Source organism: Eubalaena glacialis, chromosome 11 (assembly GCF_028564815.1).
Source record: "Eubalaena glacialis isolate mEubGla1 chromosome 11, mEubGla1.1.hap2.+ XY, whole genome shotgun sequence".
NCBI classification, from domain to species: Eukaryota; Metazoa; Chordata; class Mammalia; order Artiodactyla; family Balaenidae; genus Eubalaena; species Eubalaena glacialis.
In genome coordinates this window covers 111,301,030-111,326,599 of record NC_083726.1, presented here as the reverse complement: position 1 = coordinate 111,326,599, position 25,570 = coordinate 111,301,030, and the positions used below count along the sequence as shown (strand labels likewise).

General features: G+C 54.2%; 1 protein-coding gene across 1 annotated transcript in view; it reads right to left on the bottom strand.

Annotated features, from left to right (window-relative positions):
* The window catches only part of VWF (von Willebrand factor), a 197,720-nt gene that overhangs the window by 65,453 nt on the left and 106,697 nt on the right, over positions 1–25,570 (bottom strand). The window contains exons 16-23 of the mRNA XM_061205857.1: positions 20,915–21,051; positions 20,357–20,495; positions 19,281–19,381; positions 14,809–15,004; positions 13,906–14,121; positions 10,035–10,275; positions 4,469–4,563; positions 2,312–2,472 (exon numbers count right to left, since the gene is read on the bottom strand). Of these exons, the coding sequence (XP_061061840.1) occupies positions 2,312–2,472; positions 4,469–4,563; positions 10,035–10,275; positions 13,906–14,121; positions 14,809–15,004; positions 19,281–19,381; positions 20,357–20,495; positions 20,915–21,051 (1,286 nt within the window). The remainder of the gene's footprint in view (positions 1–2,311; positions 2,473–4,468; positions 4,564–10,034; positions 10,276–13,905; positions 14,122–14,808; positions 15,005–19,280; positions 19,382–20,356; positions 20,496–20,914; positions 21,052–25,570) is intronic.

The following is a 25,570-nucleotide window of genomic DNA, read 5'->3' as shown; positions in this document are numbered from 1 at the left end:
GAGACAGCCTCGGTTATGGACGAAAACAACAACTAAAGCTATTCCCATGATCCCACAGCACTTTCTGGTTTTAAAAGTGCTTTCACATACGACTCCTTCAGGCCCATGTGTGATGATGGCAGAGCAGGAATTCTGTGCCCATGTTACAGATGAGGCAACTGAGGCTCAGTGAAAGTGAATGTGCAAAAGCGAGGAGCCAGGAAGCGTTGAGGCCGGGCTGGGAGCTGGGCCCTCGGGCTCCTGTTCCTACTCTCCCTGCTCCCTGTGGATCTGCCCCCCCAGGAAGGAGCTGCTCCCTCCCCTTCTCGAGTCCTCAGAATGCCTGACCTCTTCCCCCAAACCCTCAGTGACATGCCACAGCCTCCCACCTTCCACAGGGGATGGCCGAATGAGAAGCACCCCCTCGGAGGATGTCTGCACCCACGGGCCCAAACAGTGTTTTTGGCTCCTTTTCCTTTGCGTGGAGGCCAAGAACACGGGTCGCGGGCGGCAGCCAGCACACGGCGCACTTCATAAATCACCCAGACTTTCCTGCTTGCAGATCTGGCCTCGACGATTTGCATGTTAGCTGGCATCATAATGAAGCAGTTGTGAAGACAGCCCAGTCTCTTATCCCACAAGCCTCAAGTTCACAACCCCTGTGGTTGCGGAGAGAGACACCTTGTTAACATGACAGATGTCCAGAGACTGTCCTCGGGAGGCCAGAGGCTGCAGGAGTGCCCACGAGTCCCTAACGACGCGTCCTCATCCTGCATTCAAGGCCTCGCTCTCCACTGGGGATTTGGGACAATAATGCAATTATTGTGGTTACTAATATTTAAGACTCTCTGTACTATTTCCTTTGTGGGGGGAAAAAAAAGTTCATCTGAAAGAGCCCCTGATGCTTCCAGTCTCCTGAGTGGCATCCCTCTTTTTGCCAGAGCTTTCTCTGATGTCGGGAGAATTTCTTCTCCAAGTATGGAGAAGGAACAGTCAAAATAAGAGGCCCTTGGGGTAAAAAGAACAATATGGAAGTTTCCTCTCCACGCTCCTATTTCTTGTCTGAGTTTCCCCCTCCTTTATACCTCCTTCGGCTAAGGCACCAAACAAGATCTTCCAGTTTGGGGCTGTTCCCTGGCCAATCTCTAGCTCCCCCATTAGAAAAGACAGTTCTAGAATCCTCAGAGGCTAAGACAGAGGGGAGCACCCAGGGAGAATGGATAACAGCTAGTCTGTCCGTCTTGGAGGAGAGAGGGTTGGAAGGAAAGAGAGAGACCGTGTGCCCTGCACACACCCCAGTCCGCAGCCTTCCTGAGGGCCGCTGGTGATGCATCCGAGTTTCCAGCTCCCACAGCCTAGGATACTGCCCCCAAGCCGAGGCCTGGGCATCATGAAATGACCTTTACAGCCATAAGAGGGCCATCTTGCCTCCCCCCACCAATTTTGGCCTCTAGTACTCCCACCCCAGCCCTCACTGCTCACGTTGGGTATGGGGAATTAGAGAAAGCAAGAAGACGGGATGCATTTGAAAGAGAAGAATCCAGAAGTTGCATCCTTCAGGGTGACAAGAATAGTCTATGTATATTTAATACACAGATGTCCTAAGACTAGACTTGGGATGGAGCTAAGGCGGCCTGGGTGTGCCCAGGCCACTGCCACCACCAGGATGCACTAGGAGCCAGGCGGCTGCAGACCAGCAGCTGGGGGACCACAAGGAAGGGCTGGCCGAGGGTGACGATTTGCAGCCTCAGCCCCAGAGACACAGAATGTTAGGAGCTGACCAAGACCTCATGGCTCACCCTACAGATGAGGAAAACAAGGCTCGGTGTGGGCAAGGGATTGGTGGGCCCGCGGCTTGCTGACGGCAGTGTCTTCTCTTGAGATACAGAGTTATACACATAAATGCAAATCGTATGCAAAAATGTGTGCATGTGTGTGTATGTGTGTGTGTGTGTGCATGCATGTGTCTCCTCATCTTCGTACAATGGCATGGAGCCCTTGGGAAAATTCTAGTGGAAATGCCCGTTAGCACTTTTAAGAAATCCTTGCCTTGCTTCCTAGGGCACCGCTGTGCTAAGTTCTTGTATTTTTGTCAGCTCTCACCAAGATCAAGATCAACCCCAACTCTCCCATCAGCTCTCTCCCTGCCTCTGGCGGCTGACTCAGCCACAGAGGACTCACCCCTGCCCCCGCCTGCACCCCGTCTGCAGCCCCAGTGCAGTCCTTGTGTAGCTCTGGTTTCTTTCTCTCTCTGCCTCCGCAGCCCACCTCACTGTCCCCTGCCTGCGGAAACCCGGCAGGTCGACATCCCCCTGCGGCTTGGGTGGCTTACCATGCCCGGGGGGCAGAGGCAGCCGGACACGCAGCCCATGCTCACGCACTCCAGGTCGTAGTTCTGGCAGGTTTTGGCGCATTCCAGCCCTTCAGCCCTCGGGTTGTCAGCAGGACACACCAGCTTGACCATGGGGGGCCGACAGGACAGGCTTCTTTTGCCTTGGAGTCAGGAAAACCAAAGAGACGATCATCGAAGGGGTGAATGGATCTGCCGTCTACTCTGTCCTTTGCCCCCTGTGTGCAGTCACTCAACCCCAGAGGCTCAGGCTGCCCACACCCCGGGACAAGGCACTGCTGGACCTCCAGCTGCGTCCTGAATGGCAGCCTCATCTACTCATCTGAGCTCTGACCTCTGCCTACACTGAAGATGCCTCTGCCGAGCTCAGCATCCCTCTAATGGCCCACGGTCCTCAGCCCCCTTGACCCTGCTGTTGCCTGCTGCACTGAATCAGGACACATTGCAAAAACATCCAGAGCCAGGCTTTAAAGGACCTGGGTTTGGGTGCTTAAAAGGAACCTTTGCTCCAACACTTTTAATTTTAAATTCCTAAAATTAGTTAATTTAATCACAACAACTTTAAAGGGGGCTTTGTGCACATGGCATCCTCTGCCCAGCCCCTGGCCATCCCAGCTGCTCTATTTAAACCTGTAACACTCCATCCCTGGACACTCCTACACTCCCTGCTTTGTCATTCTCCATGGGATCACCATCTGATATCAGCATTTGATACACCATTTATTTTCCTTCTTTGTTGATTGCTCACCCCCACCCCACCCACACATGAGAACATAGGCTCCAGGAAGGCAGGGGGTTTTGTCTGCTCTGTTCACTGTTCTATTTCCTGGCAATTAGTAGGTATCACTGTGTTGATTGAGTAAATGATGACAGAGATAACTGACACAGCACCTGTGTTTCAAAAACCCTGATGCATTGAATAGCATTTGTATCTTACATACATATGTAGCATTTAGTATCTCTTATGGACAAGAAAGTCAGAATTTCCAGCCTTGTTTTTATATGGAAACTTTTGTTAGGAAACTGAAACCCTAAGAGGTTAAATGGCTTTTCCAAATGGCACAGAATTCTAGGAGTTTCCTGACTTTGAAGAAAAAATACCTTCCTGTCACTAGGCTAGAAGACTCTGGGCAAGAGAAGCATCAGACCTAAGAGGCAGAATGCAACAGAGAGGGGTGGAGTGTGGGAAAAAAACGTTACAATGAGAGCAGGAAGAAGAAAGAGACAGAGGGATGAGTGACCTTGAGGTCTGCTATGGACTGAATGTTTGTATCCCCCCAAATTCACATGTGAAAATCCTAACCCCCAAAGGTGATGCTATTAAGAGGTGAGGTTTGGGGCAGGTGATTGGGTCACGAAGGTGGAGCCCTCAGGAATGGGATTAGCGTCCTTAGAGGACACCCCACGGAGTTCCCTTGCCCCTTCCACCAGGTGAGCACACAGCGAGGACCCGGAGGTGGGCCCTCACCCGGCCATGCAGGCATCCTGTTCTTGGACTCCCCACCAGGACCACCCGGAAAACAAATGCAGGCACAGAGCTGTGTCACTGGGAGAGAGGGGGCCTTAGGAAAGTGAGAGGTAGGGAGAAGAGGTCAAGCTGGAGGTTGAAAATAGCCCATTTATCTGCCTAAAGGCATCTCGCTCCCTCCTACTAGGAGGGTCCTTTCTAAGCAAGGATGTTGGACCCTTCTGATCCATAAACATGGAATATGGTCCCACCAGGTCTCCCTCCTGTGCCTTGTCCTTAAACAGCGCAGCATCTATTAGGACCTTCAAACTGAGGGCACCGAGTCCAAACTCCTGTCTCAAATCCATCAGAGAAGCTTTCTAAAGAGGTGTTCCGGTCACCATGTCCCTCGGTAAAATGAGGCCATGAAGGACCACTGTACCCACAGCTGCTCCCTGGGTTAAGGTCGCCGTGGGCAGAAGAGAGATCTCCCTGGTCCATCCTGCAGGCAATTCAGTCTTCCCCCATCACAAAATAAAACTCCTCCTGCCTCAACAATTGGGATGTGTACATGCAAAGGCACATCCAGGCCTGGAAGTCACACACACAAACACGTGCCTGAACGCAGCCAGCTCCCTCACCCACCCCACCTGAGCAGAGGGAGAGGAGAGCCCGCTGGGGGTGGTACTCACTGCGGTGGGACGTGGGGCTGCCGAGGACCGAGTCGGGCAGCAGGCTCCCCGGGGCTCCACTCGTGGAGCAGTGCATGAAGCCATCCTCACAGTAGCTGCGGAGAGGAGGTCACAGCCTGACTTAGAGGGATTCCCCACCTCCCACAGCGTGCTCTGCCCCCTCCGGCCGGGCTCCCATCCCATAACCTGGCTGAAACGCAGCTGCTAAGGCCACCAGTGACCTCCACGCCACTGGACCCAGTGCAACTGTTTTCACTTCTTTTCTTACTTGATCTCCTTCCACATTAGTCATCCCTGTTGCCTGCTCCATCCTTCTACAAAAAGAAAACAAAAACATCCCTCCTGGTTTTCCTCCCACTTTGCTGGTTGCTCCTCTCAGGCTCCCTGTAGCTCCGCCCCCCTGCGGACTCATCCCAGCCCCCCTCTCCTCCTCCTACTGTGTGTGCCATTTGCAAGTCCAGCCTCAACTACAGAGAGGACTCACAGATTCACATCAGCAGCTCCGATCTCTCTGTTGAACTTAAGATCCATGTATTCAAATGCTTATGTGATAACCACCTGTGTGGCTCAGTGTGTCCAAAACTGAACTCACTATCCCCCCTCCAAAGCCAATTCTCCCCCCGGGGTTGGATTCTTCGAATGAAACCACCATCCATCTAGTTTCACAAACCGGAAGCCCAGGGCTCAGCCCTGACACTGCCTTCTCCCCACACCCTACACCCTATGCATCCCCAAGCCCTGGGCTTGGTGGCTTGAATATCGCTGGAAGCCACACCCACCTCCATTTCCACTGCTGAGCCCCACCCCCGTCACCTGGATGGTGCAAAAGCCTTCCCACTGATGTCCTGCATCTCTCCTCACCTCCCTCCAAAACACATACCTCATGGCAGCCCAAGTATCTTTGCAAAACCCAAATCTGATTATGTCACATTCCTGCTTGGAATCCTTCAATAGCTTCCCTTCAACAGGCCTTAGGATGAAGGTCAAACCCCTCCCATAGCCTCCCAGGCTCCACAGGGTCTGAGCCCTGCTACCCGTCCCCTATCCATCCCCCTGGCCTTCTTTTCATCTTGAAGGTGCATTGCCCCACTCAAATGCAAACGCTCCTGCACACACTGTTTCCTCTGACCTGACATCACTTACACACACACACACACACACACACAAAACCGCCTTTGTCCCCCCCTCATTTCAAGCTTTCATAGACCATATACTTTGCGTCCTACCACACTTGTAACTTTACATGCATTTGAGTTATTATTTGGTTAACATCTCTCTCTGCCACTGGACTATAAGATCCAAGAGGGTAGGGACTTTCCTGGCGGTCCAGTGGTTAAGACACCGAGCTTCCACTGCAGGGGGAGCAGGTTCGATCTCTGGTCAGGGAACTAAGATCCCGCATGCCTAGTGGCGTGGCCAAAAAATAGAAAGAAAAAAAAAAAGATCCAAGAGGGTAGAAGCCATGGAAGATTGTCCCTCACTCCTCGCCACCGTAAACAAGGCTGTGATTGACATCTTCATACATGTACCCTACGTGAAGAACTCTAATATATATGCCCAGGTGGGACTACCAGGTGTGGATGTCCAATTCGCATAGACTGTGCCCCTGGCTCTCTCAGGTACAACTGGACTTGGCTTTGAAGGCAGCAAAGCACCTTCAGGATTCAAAGGAGGCCAGGGCATTGGAGAGGGGACAGGTAGCAGGGGTCAGATCCCATGGGGCCTGGGAGGCCGTGGGAGGGATTTGACCTTCACCCTAAGGCCTGTTGAGGGGAAGGTTTGGAAGGATTCCAAGCAGGAGTGTGACATAATCAGATTGAGATTTTGAAACAATACTGGGAGTATCTGAACAAGTCTGTGTCCACCAGGAGCAGGTCAGGGGCCTCATGGCCCATGGCCCTGCCAACACTTGGCATTATCCAGATTTCAAATTTTCCCGGTCTAACAGATATGCAGTAACGTTTATTGCTTCATTTTGCGTTTCGCTGATTATAATGATTTTGAACATTTTTAACGTGACTGCTGTTCAATCAACATTTGTTGAATGAACAAGGGAATCAGCCCTTCCCTCCCTGGGCACATGCAGATTCTGTGCTTCTGGTTGTTAACTAACACCTGGCTTAAAAAGATCCTCCCCCAAATGCCATGCTCTATCTATCATTTGGACATGACCAAAAAGCTTAATTTTACTTTTAAAAAAAAGAAAACCTTGCAGATAGGTTAAAAGTCAACTCCTGGCCCACAGCTGGCCTACCTGGAGCGAGCACACACTGTGATGGCTGTTTGGACACCACACGAATGGTCTGGAGAAACCTCCAGGCCACGTATGCTTGCACCTTCCTACCACCTCTCCACGGGCATCACTAGCACCTGCCCCAGCTGTGCTGATTCTTCCGTGTGTTGTCAGAAAAATAAAAATAAAAATAGAACCCTGGTGGTCCAGTGGTTAAGAATCCGCCTTCCAATGCAGGGGACGCAGGTTCAGTCCCTGGTCAGGGAACTAGGATCCCACGTGCCGCGGGGCAACTAAGCCCGCCCGCCGCAACTACTGAGCCCACGCGCACTGGAGACCAGGTGCCACAACTAGAGAGAAGCCCGCGTGCCGCAGCCAAGACTTAACACAGCCAAATAAATTAATTAATTAAAAAGAATAAAAATAAATAGCCACAGACAAGCCCTGAGTTCCCTCTGGCTCACATTCTCCCGGAAATCCAATTTTCTAAATGAAGTGGAAAAACAGATGATCTATAGCTTTCAGCCCTGGTGCCTGAAGGGGAGGCTGGGAAAAGGAGGTGGTCATGGAGAGGCCACTGATGCCCAAACCCTGAGAAGAGCCTGAAGCCAGGGCTACTCCCTGGCCCCCTGCCCACCCAGGAGCTGCTGTTCCCACCAACCTTCCCTGTGCTTCCGATATGGTAAAATTGGTTATTTTTACCAATACCAGCCACATTGCTGTCCTCCGAGTCACCCCAGCCCCCTACCCTCTGGCTTCTTTCCTCACCACACTATGAAACAAGGGGGCCACTGTGACCTTCTGATCGCCAAATTCAACAGCCTCTTCTCCATGTAACATGAAGAGTTCAAGGGTCCCTGGGTTCCAGCCACTTGCTGGGTGATTTGGGAAAGTGATAATCTCTCTAAGTCTCCAATTCCTTACTAAAAACGCAAGTCCTGCTTGCCTAACAGTGTTGTTTCAAGGTCCCAGAGAGAAACACCTTGAATATTATAGCTCGACAACTATGGTAAAACAACCACTGGGCTAAGGCCAAATGCCCAAGCCAACAGAAGATGGTTACTACTCCCCTGTTCCCTTCATGTCCGTGATATGGGCCGCTCCTGGTTCTGCCCTTTCCGCTGGCCTTTTTTCTTCGGCCTCTCTCATGGGATCCCCTTTCTCCTCCCCTGGTCCTCTGAACGTTCTCACATCTTTGGTCCTCCCCTCTTAGAAGCCTAGCTACTCTCACGGCTGTAACTGGTACCTCCAGCCCCAATCTCTTACTCAAGCTCCAAACCCATAGTTCCATTCATTCACCAAGATGCCCTCTTGGTCACTCAAAGTCATCGAGGCCAAAACCGAACTCATTATCTTCCCTCCACCTACAAAGAGCCCTCTTGCAGTTCTTGGTCTCACTGTTCTCCCAAGCATTCAAGTTCAGAACCCTGGGACCACCTTCAAAACACCTCCCCCTCCTCCCAAACATCCCACTGGTCTGTTTACCTTCCCAGCATCTCTAGCTCCTGACCCCCTCCGTCTTTGCTGCTATTACTTGGCCCAGGGCCTTACCTTCCGACTAGACTATGTCAACATCTTCCCACAACTGACCTCATAACTCATGCAGCTTCCAGAACCTACTCCCTAAAAGTACACTTTGACCCTATTTGCTCTCTGCTCAAACCCTCCGAGGTCCCATGGCCTACTGCTCAAGCATCAGTCCTCACCTTATCTTCCAAAGACCGACCCCTGATGCTGGTCCCAACTTCCCCCCGGTCTTATCTTTCCCTCATGCACACATATGTTCCCCCAGAGGACTTACCTTGGTGACTGATGAGTATGCCTTGTGCATTTTAGTCCCTGGACCTCAGCTCCACCCCCAAAACCCTCCACCCCACTTCTGCCAGTAGAATCCTCCTCAAACTCAAAAGTTACCTAATGCATTGAGTCTTCCCCAATTCCTCCCAAACAGAAGAGATCCGTCCCTTTTCTGAATGAGCAGGGGTTTTTATGGCTCTGATACGGCGAGTCTACCAAATATAGTTATTTCATCTCAGTAAACATGAATGGTACCTACTTTGTATCAGAACGGTTAGCTACTAGGGATCAGGGCCTAAGATACAGTCTCTACTCTTCAGGAGGTCACAGTCTAGAGGGGAGATTTAACACATTTTTGCAGAAATCCAGGCCCAATGACCATAACCATTTTAATACAAGTGTAAACAACCCACTTTGGATATAGGAGATTGGGAAGGATGGCAAATTAATCTCACTGGAGTGATGAGAAAAAGCTTCATACCAAGTGCAACATGCAGACCCTGATTGGATCTTGACTTGGACAAACCAATTGTAAAAAGACATTTTGAGACTATCAGGAAAAAGTGAACATGGATTGAATATTAAATGTTATTAAGGAATGATTGTTAATGTTTAGGTTAATAATGGTATTATGGTTAGATTTATTTTTTTTAAGTGTTTCTCTGTTGGAAACACATACTGAAGTATTTTCAGATGAAATGAAATAATATCTGAGGTTTTCTTTAAATTATTCCAGCCAAAAAGGGGAGGAAGGGATAGATCAAATCAGAATGGCAAAGTGGTGATAATTATGGAGGCTGGGGCTGGATGCATTAGGGCTCCTTACACTATTCTCTCCAGTTTGATGTCTGAAATTTTCCATAATCAGGACATTTCAACTGGTTTCCCTCGTAGATTGTCAGCTTCTCTGGGGCCCACCCTGTGTCTGGTTCATCTTTAGGTTACAATCTCTAGCCCAGAACTGGTGCCAATGAGGTGTTTATAAATGTTCTGTTACAAATTTCTTCTGCAACCGTGACAGCCCTGCTGAAACTGACCATGACCAAGGGCCTGGGTGAAGGACAGCAGGAAGCGTGCATGACCTGGAGCTGTTTTTCGGGAAAAGCATGAAGCAAGTCGGGACAGCGATACACCCTTGAGGCAATGTTGCTATGGTACGTCTTCTCCTGGCTCAAGTGCTTCAGCCTGAGAACAATGACAGGAGGCTGAAGGGGAGGGGGGCAAGGAGAACTGCCATCTTTTGTTCTAGAAAAGGGAAGCTGAGACCTAGCGCAGAGAAATGGGGCTCCACACGTGACAGCTGGCTTACTGTTCATGACTTACTTCTGCCACCAGCCTGGAGCTCCAGTGCCCTGCACAGCAAGGCAGTCAGAAGACCTGGGTGAAATCTCAGCTTTGCTCCCGACTCGCTGTGCAACGCTGGACAGGCACTGCCTGTCCTGGGCGTCAGTTTGCCCATCCATGAAATGAAGGACACGGAGGGACGTTCCCCAGCCCTGCCATTCCCGAGGTCCCCAGTCCCCCTGCTCGACTTACCACATGGTGTGACGGTCCGAGAAGACGTCTTCGGGCTGGAAGATCTCGCCGTCGTAGTAACAGGGGCACTGGGCCTTGGGCACACAGGCCCCGGTCTCATCCAGGTAGAGCCCCACGGGGCAGAAGCAGCCCTCGAGGCAGACCTCGGTGCATTCCTCGTCCGGGTAAGAGAGGGAGCGGCAGGTGAGGTTGCAGGGGGTCCCACACTGCAGGTACACCTGGCCTCGTGGGCAGCTCAGCGCTGGGGAGAGAGGGCGGGGCAAGGACAGCCTCAGTGGAAGCATTAAGATGACCAGGACTGTGGTTCTAGGACCGGGGGTGCCACCCCTTGCCACTGGGACCCCCAGTCATATCTGTACGGTCACCGCCTTCTCTTCCCACTGTGAGCCAAAGTGTGTTTTTATTTTCACGAATGTCTGTTCTAATCACGGATGTACACGTTTTCTCCTCCGCTTAACCAGGGGGGCCATGCTTTGGTCATCTCTGAATTCTCAAAGCCTGGGACATAGTAGAGATCCTGGTGGATTTTAGGGCTGTAAACATTAAAAAGGACTGGCGGGGATGGGCAAGGGCATTTCTTCCCTGATGATAGTAACAAACAGCTCCCTTAGCTGAGCACCTACTGAATGCCCTTGGCTGCCTCTCAATGCCTTAGATCTCACAGCCCCGCCCCCCCAGAGGTAAGCAACCTGAAACTTAACTTAGTGACTCATCAGGGTCACGCCTCCCAGGGAGAGGCCGAGGCAGGATTTGAACCCAGCTCTCTGCGACCCCAAAGCTCATGCTCCGAACCGTTATGCTCTAGAAAGGAAACGGTCCCCTAGGAACCAGGCTTTGGGGACGTGCCAGTCACAAAGAGCAGGGACACCCTTAGACCTGCCCCAGCAAAGCAGGCAGCGTCCACCTACCCACAGCCCTCACCCCACCCCCCCGGCCCCCCACACAGAAACGGCACAACAGACACAGGCTGACAGGAAGCACGGCAACGCGGCAAAGCAGCTAAGGGAGGGAGTGGGCGCCGGATCCCAAATTCCTGGGTTCAAGTCCCAGTGCCACCTCTAGTTAGCAGTGTCCTCTCTGGAATATAAAACTAAAGTCCACCTGGGTCGCTATGAAGGTTAAGTGAGTTGAGAGCCGTGCCTGGCAGGTGGTGGATGTTTGCTGCTTTATTGCCCTTATGATAACAGGGGAAATGCAGCCCCAGCTCCACAGGCTCCAGACAAAGGTCCTCTCCTAAGAGGACCCAGCGCCAGCGGGTCCTGGCCAGCACTCAGCCCACTCTGCACTCACGGCCCTCTCGCACGCACCCTGATGATGGAATTCTTTACTGGGGAGGGGTGGGGGAGGCCCTTGGCTCTTTCAAAACGCTTTCTCGTTGCTGATCAGCTGTCATCCAAGAAATGAGACTCTCACTCTGGGGACACTCCTCCCAGGACCATTAGAACCCTTCCCCTCCCTGTTAGAAGCCATTTCTACAGCAGAAACCCGCTGGCTGTGTTCCACAGAAGCTGTAAAGGGAAAGCCTGGCCATGAACCTCAGAAATGGCCAAGCCCTGCAACTTCCCTGCCTACAACTGCTCCAGGGGTGGTGTTTGAGGGGAGGGGCTTTAACCATATTAGACACAGGCTTTTCTCTGAACCAGTGGAAAGGCTGGGTCATTGGATGAATATTTAGAGCAAAGGCAGATTAAGATGGGACGCGTTGGGCCATAAAGATGGGAATCCCATTCAATCCATTGCGCCTACGACTAAAAGGGCAATTTCACCCATCCAGGAGGAGCAGGAGCCGAGAGGGCTTTTCTCTCTGGGGAGCTGGCTCGGAGCTGTGTTCAATTTCTCCTTCATCCCCAAAGGTCATGTGCATCGGTCTAACAGATGTTGGCTGTGTGTCCGCGGCGTGGCAGGGGCTCTGCTAGGCTAGGGGATGCAGAGACGGTAAGACTTGGTCCCTGCCTGCCAGGGGCCCGTGGTCTTGTCTTTCCAAAGGAAACATAACCGGTTTACAAGGAAAGACATGTGTTGTGCTTCTCCGGACTCTCCTCACAGCACCCTGCAAAGCAGCTACGCAATCAGGCCTTGCTCTGGGCGTGTCCCCCAGTGGGTGTGGCCTCTTCTTGGGGATGGAGTTAGTGGTTTAGGGAGCCTGTTCATTTCTCAGGAAGGGAAAATGAGGTGCAGGATGAAGGCAAGAACCCAGGCATCCTGCCTACCTTCCTCGGGCCTCAGAGGGACAACCCGTGACCACCTGGCTGGTTCTCACTGGTTCAACTCATAGAGACAGACTTCTCTTGTCCTTAAAAGCCTCCAGGGACAGGTCCTTCCCACCACCCACACTTCCTGCCTCAGGAGCCAGGAAACTCTAAACAAAGCTCAGCTCCCGCTGCTGCGGGGTCAGCTCACCCCCTCTTGTTCTGTTCTGGGTGGAGGTTAAGAACTGCTGCTCCTAAAGTTTAAAGAATATTTCAGTAAGCCCTCAGCATGCTGGGAGACTGTCCTAAATTAGGAAATCCCTCGGATGCTGTAGCACAGGGATAATGCATAATTGCTAACATTGGGGGACAACCAAAGCATAGTCACAGAGAGACGCCACTTACTCCAAATTATGCCCCTAATTTCTGAACAGCAAATGCTGATAAGGGTTTTTGGAGGGTGCAGTAAAGCGCTCGAAGCAAGTTACCCAGCGAGGTCCCAGCCTCAGTGCTCCCAGCTGTTGGCCCATGACCCCGTGACACCCCAGGGCTAGAGGGACAGGGGCACAACCTCACACATCTACACACTTGTTCCATTTTGTCCTTACTTTGTCTCTGCTTCTTGTTTTTATAAGGTGGCTTAGACTCGAATCATAAGTTGGCTCATTTGACCCCAAATAGTGACACTTCTAGAGCCCCTAAACCTAAACTTCTCTTCAAATACATGATATTAAGTCTTTTTACCGTTTCTTGTAGTTCCTATTTTCCTGCTCTGTCAGAACCCTGACATTTTAGTCTCCAAATGCATCTACTTCACCCTATAAATCAGAGCATCCACTAGACCTTATCCTGCTTGAATGCCTTCACTTCTACACATCCCAACTATTATTCCACCAACAGAAACAGCATTTTTGTCAAGAAAGTGCCTTTTAAAAGCCTGGTCAAGTGCACCGCCTCCAGAAAGCCTTCCTTGGTTGCCCCTGCCTTAATCTACTAATTCTCTTGCTCAGTGTGACAGGCACCTAGTAGGGAGGCAGCTTCCATCTGTGCCTCAAAAGGGAAGGTCGAGGCCCTGAAGCACTGCTACAGCCTCGCCACGCAGGGCACTCGGCAAATGTTCCCAGAGCGACAGTAACAACCAACCAGGGACCAGAGTGTGGGGCAGATACCAACTCGGGTGCCAGGCATCTAACAGTGCAGGGTGGGGCTCTCACGTCATCTGGGGACAAGGATGTTATTCTACTTTATACGACTTCACACAGTGCTGGAGATGTGGGCGGGGACTGCCCCGATGGTTTGCCTGGAGTTATAAGCAGAGGATTGGTACCTGCATCTCCCATCACTTCATCAGATCCTCCAGGGATGCAGGGACCCACTGACTCCTCAACCCGGCCCTACATGCATCCCACACTAGGTGGCAGCGACCACAGGAAATCTCTGGCAGGCAGGGACGCCAAGGTTCTAGGCCCCCAGGTAGGGGGTCAACTTGCCCTCCAGGTACAGGTCCGTCCCCACCGCCCTGTCCTTCGGGGAGATGAGAATCGAGAGGAGATGGGAGGGGATTCCCTGGGCCCGTCCAGACAGCGCTCTGAACGGGACCAGCGCGGAGGCCGCAGGGCATCCGTGTGGATCCCGCCAGGTGGCGCGGCAGTGGAGGGGCGGCGGGCGGGGAGGGCACTCACCGCAGAAGCTGGGCTCCCGCCACCCGATGCGCACGCCTCTCCGGGCACAGGCCGCCGCGTAGTTGGCCACCGCGTCGCACAGGCAGTCTCTGCCGTTGGAGCAGGAGCACACGTCGTAGCGGCAGTTCTGCAGGTAGGGCAGCGGGCCCACGGCGCCGTGGCAGGCCTTGAACTTGGGCGACGTCAGGATGGCGCAGGACTCGTCCGCGAATCTGGCTGTGGGGAGAGGAGCGGCGTGGCCCGGGGCCCCGCACGGTCTGAGGCGACCGCAGGCGATGCGCGCGCGGACCCCAGGGTCACCGGCTCCGGCTCGAAATCCCCGTCCCCGCCCCTCCCTCGCTGCAGCAGCGGTAAAAACAAATTCTCTCAGGTCTGGGAATCATGGCGATTTTTCTTCCGCAGCCAGTATACTTTCCTGATGGCTTAAATACATAATCAACCACATTTCCTAGGGAGAAACGGTGCCCTGATGAGTAAGAGGGTAAGGGGGACAGTCGATGTAGGCCTGAGGACGCTACCGCAGACGAATCTGCCCATGGCCAGCCCCGTGCATCTATCTTACGATAATTTAATTGCTGCTCCGAGAGACCGAGAACGTCCAGGGGAAGAACTACGCGCTAGTCTTTTCTTTCCCAGGGTGTGGCCCACGGAGGGTGCTCAATAAAGAGACTTTGAAGAATAAATGACCCAGATGAAGATCATCAAATGCTGATGGTGAAAACAAAGACCCACCTCCCCCAACGGTGGACGCACCGTCCATGGAATGCACTGGAACCCGGGGGAATCTCAGGGTTCTGGGGGCGCGCCTGCCCCTCCCCCCGCGGTGGGCGCACCGTCCACGGAATGCTCTGGAACCCGAGGGAGCTCGGGGCTCCCGGGGCCCCCAGTCCAGGGCTCACATACTCAGGCGCGGGTTGAGGCTGCAGGGGTCGCTGGGCTGCTTCCGCAGGTCCTCGCAGTCCGCACGCAGCTTCCAGGCGTTTCCGAAGTGCTCCACTAGGGGCTCCACCAGGCCCGCGGGCGTCAGGAAGTCGTCCCCCTGGTTGCCGTTGTAATTCCCGCACAGGCCGCACGTCCTCCCCGAGTAGACCGGTGACAGCTGCGGGGGACACACCACCGTGGAGCAGCCGCCAAAGCAGCCACAGCTTCCTTGCTCTCATGAGCTGGTTTTCATCAAAAGCGATCCCCAGGTGAAAAATAGATATGAATTTAATAAACCACAGCTAAGCCCTAGGCTGCAAAAGAAAATAAAACAGGAACTGCAGTATCTTCACCAGCAGCTCCGTGCCCCCTCTTAAATCCTTAGAGTCAGAGACCTGTCCTGCAGGAGAGGGTTTAGAGACTATCCTATCACTTAAAGACGGGGACACAGAGAGGGACAGCCACTTGCCTGAGGTCACAGAGCTGCGACCGGTGGATGGGCGGAGCTCCATCACCCTGCCTGTCAGAGGAGATGCCCAGGGGCATGGAGTGCAAAGCCAGCGCCCCTTTCTTGCACACTTATCTCTGCCACCCACATGGGCGAAGCAGGCTTAACTGTTATGGTGCAAGTCTTCTTAGAACATTGGGTGACCAAGAAAAACACCTTCCTAACTTCTTTTTTTTTTTTTTTTTTAATTTATTTATTTTATTTATTTATTTATTGGCTGCATGGGGTCTTCGTTGCTGCGCACGGGCTTTCTCTAGTTGCGGAGAGCAGGGGCTACTCTTCATTGCGGTGCATGGGCTTCTCATTACGGTGGCTTCTCTTGTTGCAGAGCACGGGCTCTAGGTGTGCAGGCTTCAATAGTTGTGGCATGAGGGCTCAGTTGTTGTGGCTCATGGGCTCTAGAGCGCAGGCTCAGTAGTTGCGGTGCACGGGCTTAATCGCTCCACGGCATGTGGGATCTTCCTGGACCAGGGCTCGAACCCGTGTCCCCTGCGTTGGCAGGCGGATTCTTAAACACTGAGCCACCGTCCCCCTTCCTAACTTCTTGATTTTGACTTGGCCACTGAGCATCACTGAGGAAAGAAGGCCCCGAGCCAAGAGGACCCCGGGGGTTGTGATCATGATCAGAGGAGGTGGGGGTCAGCGAGGACCCCAGGGCAGCCTGCGAGGGTGATCAGGAGGGGATGCCGGCCACCGGCACGTGGCTTGTTCTCCATGCTTCTGGGTCTGGGATGCACGTTCAGGAACATTTTGGGGAGTCGAGCCTTTCTCTCACACGGTACAGCCGGGGGCATCTGCTGGTCTCTACTGAGGAGGGTCCTGGTTCAAACTGGAGCAGAGGCTGGGACCCCAGGACCCTGACTCTTGCTGTGCAATTTACCAGAGTTAAACTGTGGCTGCGGAACCTCCCTGCGTTCTGACACCTGCTCAGGCCGGGCTCCGTAAGGTCATCTCCTGGAGCCCCTTCCAGCTCGGACTTGACAAGATGCAGGACGAACAATCTAGTGAGGGTTCCGAACCCATATAAAATGTGCCCAAGTAAATATCATTAATAAGAAAGAGGATGGAGTAACGTTTTCTCGTTTGCTTGATGAATAGTAAGTGTTGGCACGTCAGGCACCAGCCCCTCCCTGACCTCGCAATGAAAACGTCAATCCTCCCACCTAGCACTTCCTGCCCCTCCTCTGCTTTATCTCTTTCGCCAGGATTTATCACCTTCTAACACATGACACAGTTTCCTTGTTGGTTCTGCTTACTGCCCGTCTCCCCACATTAGAATTTAAACTAAACGAAGCCAGGATTCTGGTCTGCTTTGTTTCACTGTTGTACCTCGGCCACCAGTTCGGTGAGTGGATGGTTGAACAGTGTCTGGACAGATTCGTGAGTGAGCGAGGCTCTCCTCTGGACGCCGACACCCAAGGCCAGCCCCGGCGAAGCAGTGACGCTGGGGATGCGTCTGTCCCCTCACCCCCGTCTCAGTGTCCGCTCTCTTCCCTCCTAGTTCTCAGGCCCTGAGTGCCTCCTGCTCCCCAAGTCACCTCTGGCACACCCGCCAGGTCTGCCGTCTCCACCCTCCTCCACTCTCTAAGGCTGTCTCCTTCCGTCCCTGGGGCTTGTCTCAGAGGCTGGCTCAGCAAGGGTTCGGAGAGTGCGCGTGCGCGTGGAAGCCAGGCCAGGCTGCCCTCCTCCCCGCCCCCAGTGCCTCAACTGTCCCTGATCAGGGACTTGGAGAACGCACTTGCTATTTGCTATCTGAAATAGCAGTGTCACTTCTGACAGAATGAAAAGTGTCAGAGAGTCCTTTCTACTCCGCTTGGCCTAATGCCGAGCTGGGCCTGCATCACGGCCAGCAGGGCCCCGCTGCCTGGACCTCGGGATCCGTACCTCACCCAGGGAGCCACTGGAAGCTCCTCATCCCACCTCATCTGGCTGCTGCCTCGGGGGGTGCCCGCCCTGCCGCTCCCTGCTGTCCCACCTCCAGCAGGTGTCTTCAACTCGGCGGTCCCCACCAACCCCGGGGTCAGCATGGGGACACGTTCCCTCCACCCCATCCACAAACGCCCCCTTTCCTCCTCCAGCCGAAACACATAGGACATTCCCCAGGCCCCGGGGTCATCTGCCCCATCCTGAGTCTTGACCAGGGAAGGCCTCTTCTCTTTAGCCAAACTGACCAAACGCAGCCCCAGTGATAACCCTGCATCTCATTCCCACAGAAACAAGTCCCCCTTCTCTCCTCAGAGGAGACAAATAAACCTGAGGCAGGGAGGTCAGCCACCCAAGACAAGACCAAGATATTATGCGCCTGCTGAAGGTGGGGAGGGGCGCCTGACAGATCAAGAGTGCCCTCTCGGTGTGGTGGGAGATGCCTGAGAAAGTGGGACGGCTAACAGGGGCACCTCCCTTGAAGACCAGGGTGCAGGAGACCCGAGTTCTGCCCTCACTCTGTAACCAAATGACTGTGAGTCACTTTCCTGCTCCAGAAAAGACAGGATCTTTATTTCCAACTGTACTTGAGGGGTTGATAACATCTCCAAAAACTTTCATGTTCTATAGTGTGTGGTCACAGTTTTATTTTTTATAAAAGAAAAAAAAAGGCATTCATTTGGAACTTTCTCAGGGTCTTCAAAGACAAGAGAAAGAACATGACATCACGAGGATGGAGGACACCAGGATGTCATCGAGGACACCCCAGGCGCCCATCACGGGATCATACCGAGGGCCTATGGAACACGGGACCCCTGGAAGCAGTAGGGGACTCTCCAGGGATCCTAATGTGTTCAGGGCGGGGGTTCTCAAAGTGTGGACGTGGGACCCATGGCAGGGGGTGATCCCCGAGACCCTTTCAAAGGGTCCACGAGGCCAAAACTATTTTCATAATCATACAAAAACGTTATTTGGCTTTTTCCCTCTCGTTCTGTACAAGTGCGCAGTGGAGTTTTCCAGAGTCTGCATGACACGTAATATTGCAGAAGACTGAACCCAGAAGCAGATGAGACTCCAGCTGTCTTCCATTAAGCCAGCCATTAAAGAAATTTGCAGAAACATAAAACAATGGTATTCTCACTACCTAATTTTGTTTTGGAAAACAGATTTTTTAATGTTTATGTCAATGTGTAGTCGCTTTACTCTCGTTATCTTTTAATGAATTAATAAATGTCTCTGATTTAATTTCTAATCTGGTAAATATCAATAGCTATAACCTCCATAAAAGATCTCGGGGTTCTCCATAATTTTGAAGAGTGCAAAGGCATCTGAAGACCTAAAAGTGAGAAGCGCTGGTCTACTGGGGGCGACACTGCCCGGGGAGCTGATCGGGTGCGCAGTCCTGGGCGCGTCTCCCGGCCCCCATGAGCCTTGCTTGCTTCGTTTATGAAACGGCAGTGACAAGACCTTCTAGGGAAATTTCCAGAGGGAAAAAATGTATCTGGAAGCCCTGTGAAATATATGGCTCCCTCTCCAAGCATGACTCTAGGGCCACAGAAAGCAGAGGAAGTGGCCCCTAGGCTGCAGAGGCCCCGGGACCAGGGGAGGGATTTGGTAGTTCCCAGGACAACCTTTCACAGGCAGTGGGTACACGACACAGGGTCTTGGCTGTGAGTCCCACAGTGGGCCCCCCGCCCCGGGGAACACCCCCTGATTCCAGGCCTTGTTGCAGCCAGGAGCCTGGGCAGCAAATCACCTGCTTCCCCAGCCCCGCATGAACCCACCCAGTCTGGAGGCCCTTGGGGTACCAGAGCCCAGCACCCGGGAACTCCCGGGGTGAACAAGGGACATCCAGACAGCAAACACCAGCCTCTCATACACAGAGAGGCCTGTTCCTCACTCTGGGGGCGCAGGGCCGGGGGAGAAAGGAATTGCCCTCCCACCCTTGAGCTCTCCCCCAGGAGCACGACGGGGACTTTGTAAGGTCCGGCTGCAGGGTGGCCGTGCTCAGGAGGGCACCTACCTTCACCAGCAGCCTCCCGCGGCCGTCCCAGTCTATTTGCAGGTCCTCCCCGTAGCTGAGGTGCACGGAGGCCATCACGGTGTGCTGGATGCGGAGGTCACCTGGAACCCAGCAAGGACGGGATTTAGGCTAAGATGGGGAGAGGGCAGGAGAGCGGCAGGCAGATGGATCGTAGGGAAAGATGGGGTATCTCACAAAGGACTGTAGCAATGAAAGCAGTGAGTTAGGGGGCAGCTGGGGATGTCCATGAGGCTTAAGGTGGCGGGGGGGTCTCAGAGGCAAGGTGATCAGGGTGGGTGTAGTGCAAGTGGGGCTCCCCCAGGAAGGCGCCTCCATATCTATCCCTGCTGTAGCCTGCCATTCCCTGTACTGCCACAAGGAGGCAGCAGAGGCTCCTGCATCCTTAGCTGAGGCAGGTGCCCTGAGCCTGGTTCCGTTTCCCATTGAACCCCTAACCCCTGAGCATTTCCTGGGCCCCTCTGCTGTTGCACATGCTTCCAGGCTAAGTTACTCAGTCCTCACGGCTGAGTGGTGCTGTGTGCACAGCTGAAACGGCAGTCTTCTCTGGGGAAGATGTAGGAGGCATACCTCTTTCCCAGAGAGACACACATAGCATTAACACACACAGGCACCCTCAAGTTCACTATGTGCAAAGCCGGGATAATGGGCCATGGGCTGGCCAGTGGTCTTGAAGAAGAAGAAGAGGGGAGGGGTCTGGGAGCCCCTTTGAGGGTGAAGGTTGGAAATAGGCTGTGCAAAATGGCGCATAACAACCTGGCAAAGTCACTGAACAGGTAGATTTTCCCACAGGTCATGGGGTCATCTGGCTTTGCCCCATGATATCTTGGGGTCTGACCCATCACCAGCCACCCCGCCCCCAGCCAGCTTCCTCTGCTCCTCCTCCTCCTCCAGGAAGCCTTCCTTTCTTGCAGGAGGCAGGCCGGGACACCCAGCCTGCCCTCCAAAGTTAGCTCTCCTGCACATTTGCGCAGAAGAGGTGGCAGCGAGCACTGCTGAGGGGCGGGGGCGCTGAGGGTGAGCTGGGCGGGGGGCCTGTGGGGGAGGAGGGCACCCACCTTGCAGGAGGGGGATCTGGACGTCCTGACCATCCATGGCAACGCCTCCCCCGTGCTTCAGCTTCACGACGTTGTTGTGCTGGCTGGGCAGGCGGACGGTGACCGAGCGGGTGCAGACCGCGTCGGGGTCGTCGGCACACTGCCGGGAGGGGCACGCCGAGGGACGTCACCAAACCCCCGCCAGCCCCGCAGTCCAGCCCCCAACCCATCCACTCGGGGGAAGACCTCCACCCACGCAGCCCTTCTCACACGGAACCACTCCCTGGTCCCAGAACCATCTCTGGGAAGGGCCCTGGGGTTATGCCACAGAGAGGCCCAAAGCCCAGGCCTCCCCCCACCCAGCGCCATCCTGCTCTGGTCCTTTATCAGGATTCTAGGCCTTGCTTGTCCTTGTTCCTTGGGCCTGTTGTTCCAGAGGGGCTCAGGGTCCTCAGGGGAGCCCTGTGCGCCCTGTCTGTCCTCCCCTTTGCTCGGTTGCCCAGAGGAAGGACGCACACACGGGGCCATCTTGCCCCCCTCACCCCCGCGGTTGCCCTGGGGCTGCCTGGCGAGGCTCACCTGGACAGTCTCTATGATGATGGAGAAGGAGTGGTCCTGGCAGTCCCGGGCCAGCAGGTACTGGCAGACCCCACTGAAGGTGAAGTGCCTGTTGTCAAAGCTCTTGAAGTGGGATTGTCCTGTGATGAGACATTCCCCTGGGGGGGACACAGGGAAGGGGAGAGTGTGTGTCCCAGCGGGTCCCCTGGGGGGACACAGGGGAGGGGAGAGTGTCCCAGCAGGTCCCCTGGGCGGACACAGGGGAGGGGAGAGTGTGTGTCCCAGCGGGTCCCCTGGGCGGACACAGGGGAGGGGACAGTGGGTGTCCCAGCGGATTCCCTGGGCAGACACAGGGGAGGGGAGAGTGTGTGTCCCAGCGGGTCCCCTGGGAGGACACAGGGGAGGGAAGAGTGGGTGTCCCAGCGGGTCCCCTGGGGGGACACAGGGGAGGGGAGAGTGTGTGTCCCAGCGGGTCCCCTGGGCAGACACAGGGGAGGGGAGAGTGGGTGTCCCAGCGGGTCCCCTGGGGGACACAGGGGAGGGGAGAGTGGGTCCCCCAGCAGGGCGCCTCCCGGGGATGCCCCTCACCACAGTCTATAAAGGGGCTCCACGGGAGGACTCTATTCAGGCCCCGCTCCTCTGGCCCTGAGAGGTCAGGGCCAGTGGGTCAGTTCCACGCCTCAGGGGAGTGACAGCCACACCCAAGGAGTGGCAGAGCCAGACCAGGACCTGTGGCTCCGGCTCTGCGCTCTGGGTTCACCGTGGCCCCCAGCCCTTCCCCACGGCCACTCCAGGTTCTGGCTCTGCTGGGGCCAAGGGCCTCGGGTCTGCAGAGGCCTTTCTCTGCGCTGCCATTGTGGGCACTCCCCCCTCCACGAGAGTCCCTGAAGGCAAGAGGGCAGAAAGGCCGCCCAGAGCAGTGATGGGGGAAGGGGGAGCCCAGCAGAGCAGGAGCCAGGACCCAATTCTCACCACCTCGCCAGCTGAGGGGCAGCCCTCAGGCCTCCTCCTGGGCAAATCCACGCTGTGACTTCAGCTGGGGCCAATGGGGGCCCAGGACCCCATCTGCCCATGATCCCACCACTGCCCGAGCCAGCTCCCCGGCCAGGCTGACGCGTCTGGGGGTGGGTACGAGGACGCCCCAGCATCACCCTGCCGCTCGAGCCCTCGACGCGCGCCCACCCAACAGCTACTCCGTCCTCCCAGGCCCCAGTGCCGGCCCATGGTGCTGGCCCAGTGCACCTCGGACCACAGGTCGTCCGTGCTGGAGGAGGGGGGCTTTGTTAATGCCGCCAGTGACTCCCCACTGGCCCGACCCCAGCTCAGCCCACAGCGGACCCACTGAAGCCGAGGCCGGCATCTGGAACCCTCCCCAGCCTCCCTTTACCTGTTTCCTCTCCTCCTTGCCTTCTACTCTATAGAGAAAGAAAAGCAGACACACACCACAGCCATTCCATAAAGTAGGGGCCCTCCTTCCCCTCCCAGTCGCCCCTGGCCTCCAAACAGCAGAGAATCATCCTCCATAGCACCACTCTGCTCTGCACCCCAAGTTCCCCCCAGGAGGGTCCCACAGCCAGTCCCACCTGGACCCATCTCCAGGGGCTGACGCTGAGCCCAGTCACACAGTCAGGGGTCCCCAAAGGCCTGAGAGGGGTTCCAGCTGTCCACCTGTCAAAGACAAGCCCCATCGGCCCCCTGCCTGCCACCTCATGCCCAGATTTGCACTGAAAGACACAGCAGGCATGGGGGGTGGGGGGGGGCGGCCGGGGGGAGGGGCAGGACCAGCTTTGGGTCCAGGTGTGGCCCTGCCCTTGGTATGTGCTGGAAGGCAGGGGAAGGGCAAGTAGCCCCAGGTTACAGTGAGTGCCCCTCTGCCTGGTCCCCAGAGCAGCTAACCCCTTCTAGGATGGCGTGGGCCAGGAGGGCACACTCAGCCCGGAGAAATTAGGAGAAAATAGGGACGTCCCAGATCATCTTCACCAGCATCATCTTCTGTGATAAGAAGAAATATACATGTCTTTGTCCCTGATTCCTGACACAGAGCTTCTAGAGCCCTAGGAATGTCCTGGGTGAGAGGAGCATCTTTTGTTCTAATGAAGCCACTCTTAGCGGGTCCCTCGAGAGCTTCAGGATGGGGACTGGTTACAGAAAGACCTAAGTATGATTAGAGGGTTGGGACTTTCAGTCCCATCCCCCAAACTCCAGGGAAGGGAGAGGGGCTGAAGATTGAGTTAATAATCAACCAGGCTTAGGGACTTCCCTGGCGGTCCAGTGGTCGGGACTTCGCCTTCTAATGTGAGGGTGTGGGTTCGACCCTTGGTCGGGAAGCTAAGATCCCACATGCCTGGTAGCCATAAAAACAAAACATAAAACAGAAGCAACATTGTAACAAATTCAATAAAGACTTTAAAAATGGTCCTCATCAAAAAAAATCTTAAAAAAAAAAATAATCATCAGTCGTGCTTATATAGTAAAACCTCCATGAAAACTCTTATTAAACAACAGAGTTGGGGGCTTCCCTGGTGGCGTAGTGGTTAAGAATCCGCCTGCCAACGCAGGGGACACGGGTTCGAGCTCTGGTCCGGGAAGATCCCACATGCCTCAGAGCAACTAAGCCCGTGCGCCACAACTACTGAGACTGCGCTCTAGAGCCTGCGAGCCACAACTACTGAGCCCGCGTGCCACAGCTACTGAAGCCCGCGCGCCTAGAGCCTGTGCTCTGCATGCAACAAGAGAAGCCACTGCAATGAGAAGCCTGCGCAATGCAACGAAGAGTAGCCCCCGCTCACCGCAACTAGAGAAAGCCCCGCACGCAGCAACAAAGACCCAATGCAGCCAAAATAAATAAATCAATTAAAAAAAAAACAACAGAGTTGGGAGGGCTTCCAGGTTGGTGAACATATTTACATGTCGGACACCCCAACTCCACAGGGACAGAAGCTCCTGTGCTCAGCATCCTTCCAGAGCTCACCCTGTGTACATCTTCATCTGGCTGGTCATTTGTCTCCTCTATGATACTTCTTGTAATAAACCAGTAATAGTAAGTAAAGTGTTTGCCTGAGTTCTGTGAGCCATTCTAGCAATGATCATAGCTGGCATCAGAAGCAGGAGCACTTGGACGGAGCCCTTCACCTGCGGGGTCTGTGCCAATTCCGGGTCGTCAGGGTCAGAACTGAACTGAACTGTAGGACACCCGGGTGGTGTCCAGAAAGTCGGAGGACTGGTTGTTGTCGGGGGGAAACGCACCCACATGTGGCGTGAGAAGTGTGAGGAGAAGCAGATCGTGCCTCCCCATTGCACTGCCCCACAGGAAGGGCACGAGTGAGGGGTCACTGTTTGTGGAAGTCCGAGCAGAACAGGCAATGAGTTAGGGGCCAGGGTTATCCCAACTGACTGTAGCCGCGCTGGAATCCCAAATCCACGGGTGTCACAATAAAGTCTTTTTAAAATGGCTATTTTTCAGAAGCCACCATCGTTCTACAGAATGACACGGCCCTTTGTATCACATGTCTTGACCCCATGGCAGTGTGATGGGTGGGAATTCCTCCCCCAACCTCTCTTTGTTTTCTCAACAGCACTCTTATCTGAGTAAGAAATTAAACTTGCATTATCTCTGACAATGCTCAGGAAAAGAGGGGTCAATGAGAAAATATGCAAACATTCGAAAGCAAAACTTCTGGGTCAGAATCTAATCCTCTGATCTGATTTCCTGCTCTGACCTCCCCCGACTGGCGTTCTGGAGTTTCTCGGGAATCAGAAATCTAAATACTGTATTATATTTAGCTTATCTCCTTGGTACAACTGAGGGATGGGGCTGACCACATGGGAAACCCAGGAACACAGCTGAGTGAGGTGCTAGGGAGCCGTGGGCCCGGGGGCTGGAACAGGAGCCAGAAGAATGGGCCACACGGTGACACTCGCCCAAGCTCTGCCCAGAGGTCCCCAAGATGCCCAAGTTCTGCCAAGAGGATGCCCAAGACATTCCCAGCCAGCTGGTCAGCAAAAGGCAGCCTGACAAGCCACTGGCCACCACTGGACGCAGCAGGTGGGCAATAAAAGTTCGGTGAATGCATGCAAAGCAGGTGATTCTTAAAATAGCAAATAGCATAAAACCAAGAACAGCCAGAAGTTAAAGCAAGTCCACTACATGAATACGAATCCTCTCTCATGGAAAAAGAGAAGAGAAAAAAAGTCTCTCATTTGATGGAAACATGTTACCTCTTCTAAATAAGCCCTTTTGTTCGCAGGAAAGGAGCCTCCATGGGGCTGTTCTGCTCAGCTCATTGGCTTCTACCCTTTTCCATGTGGCTACAGAAAGGCCAGCCCACAGGCCTTCTGCAAAGCAACTCAGGCTTCCTCCCAGCATAAATGTTCACCAAAGCCTGCCTCTAAATCACATTAACATAATCTCAACCAAACATGCAAGACGCATTTCTAAGTGCTCTATGGGCACTACCTCATTTACTGCTCCGGTGAGGCTGGCAATATTATACCCAGTTTACAGAAGAGAAAACTGAGGCACAGAGAAAATCTCGCCCAAGGCCCCAGAGTGGCCCAAGCGGAATTTGAACGTGGGCGTTCTGTCAGACTCCAGAGTTCATAGTACTTGACACCGGCCAGTACTGCCGCATGGGTTCGCTGCAGTTTACAATAAGCTTCATTTCATGGGGATACTGG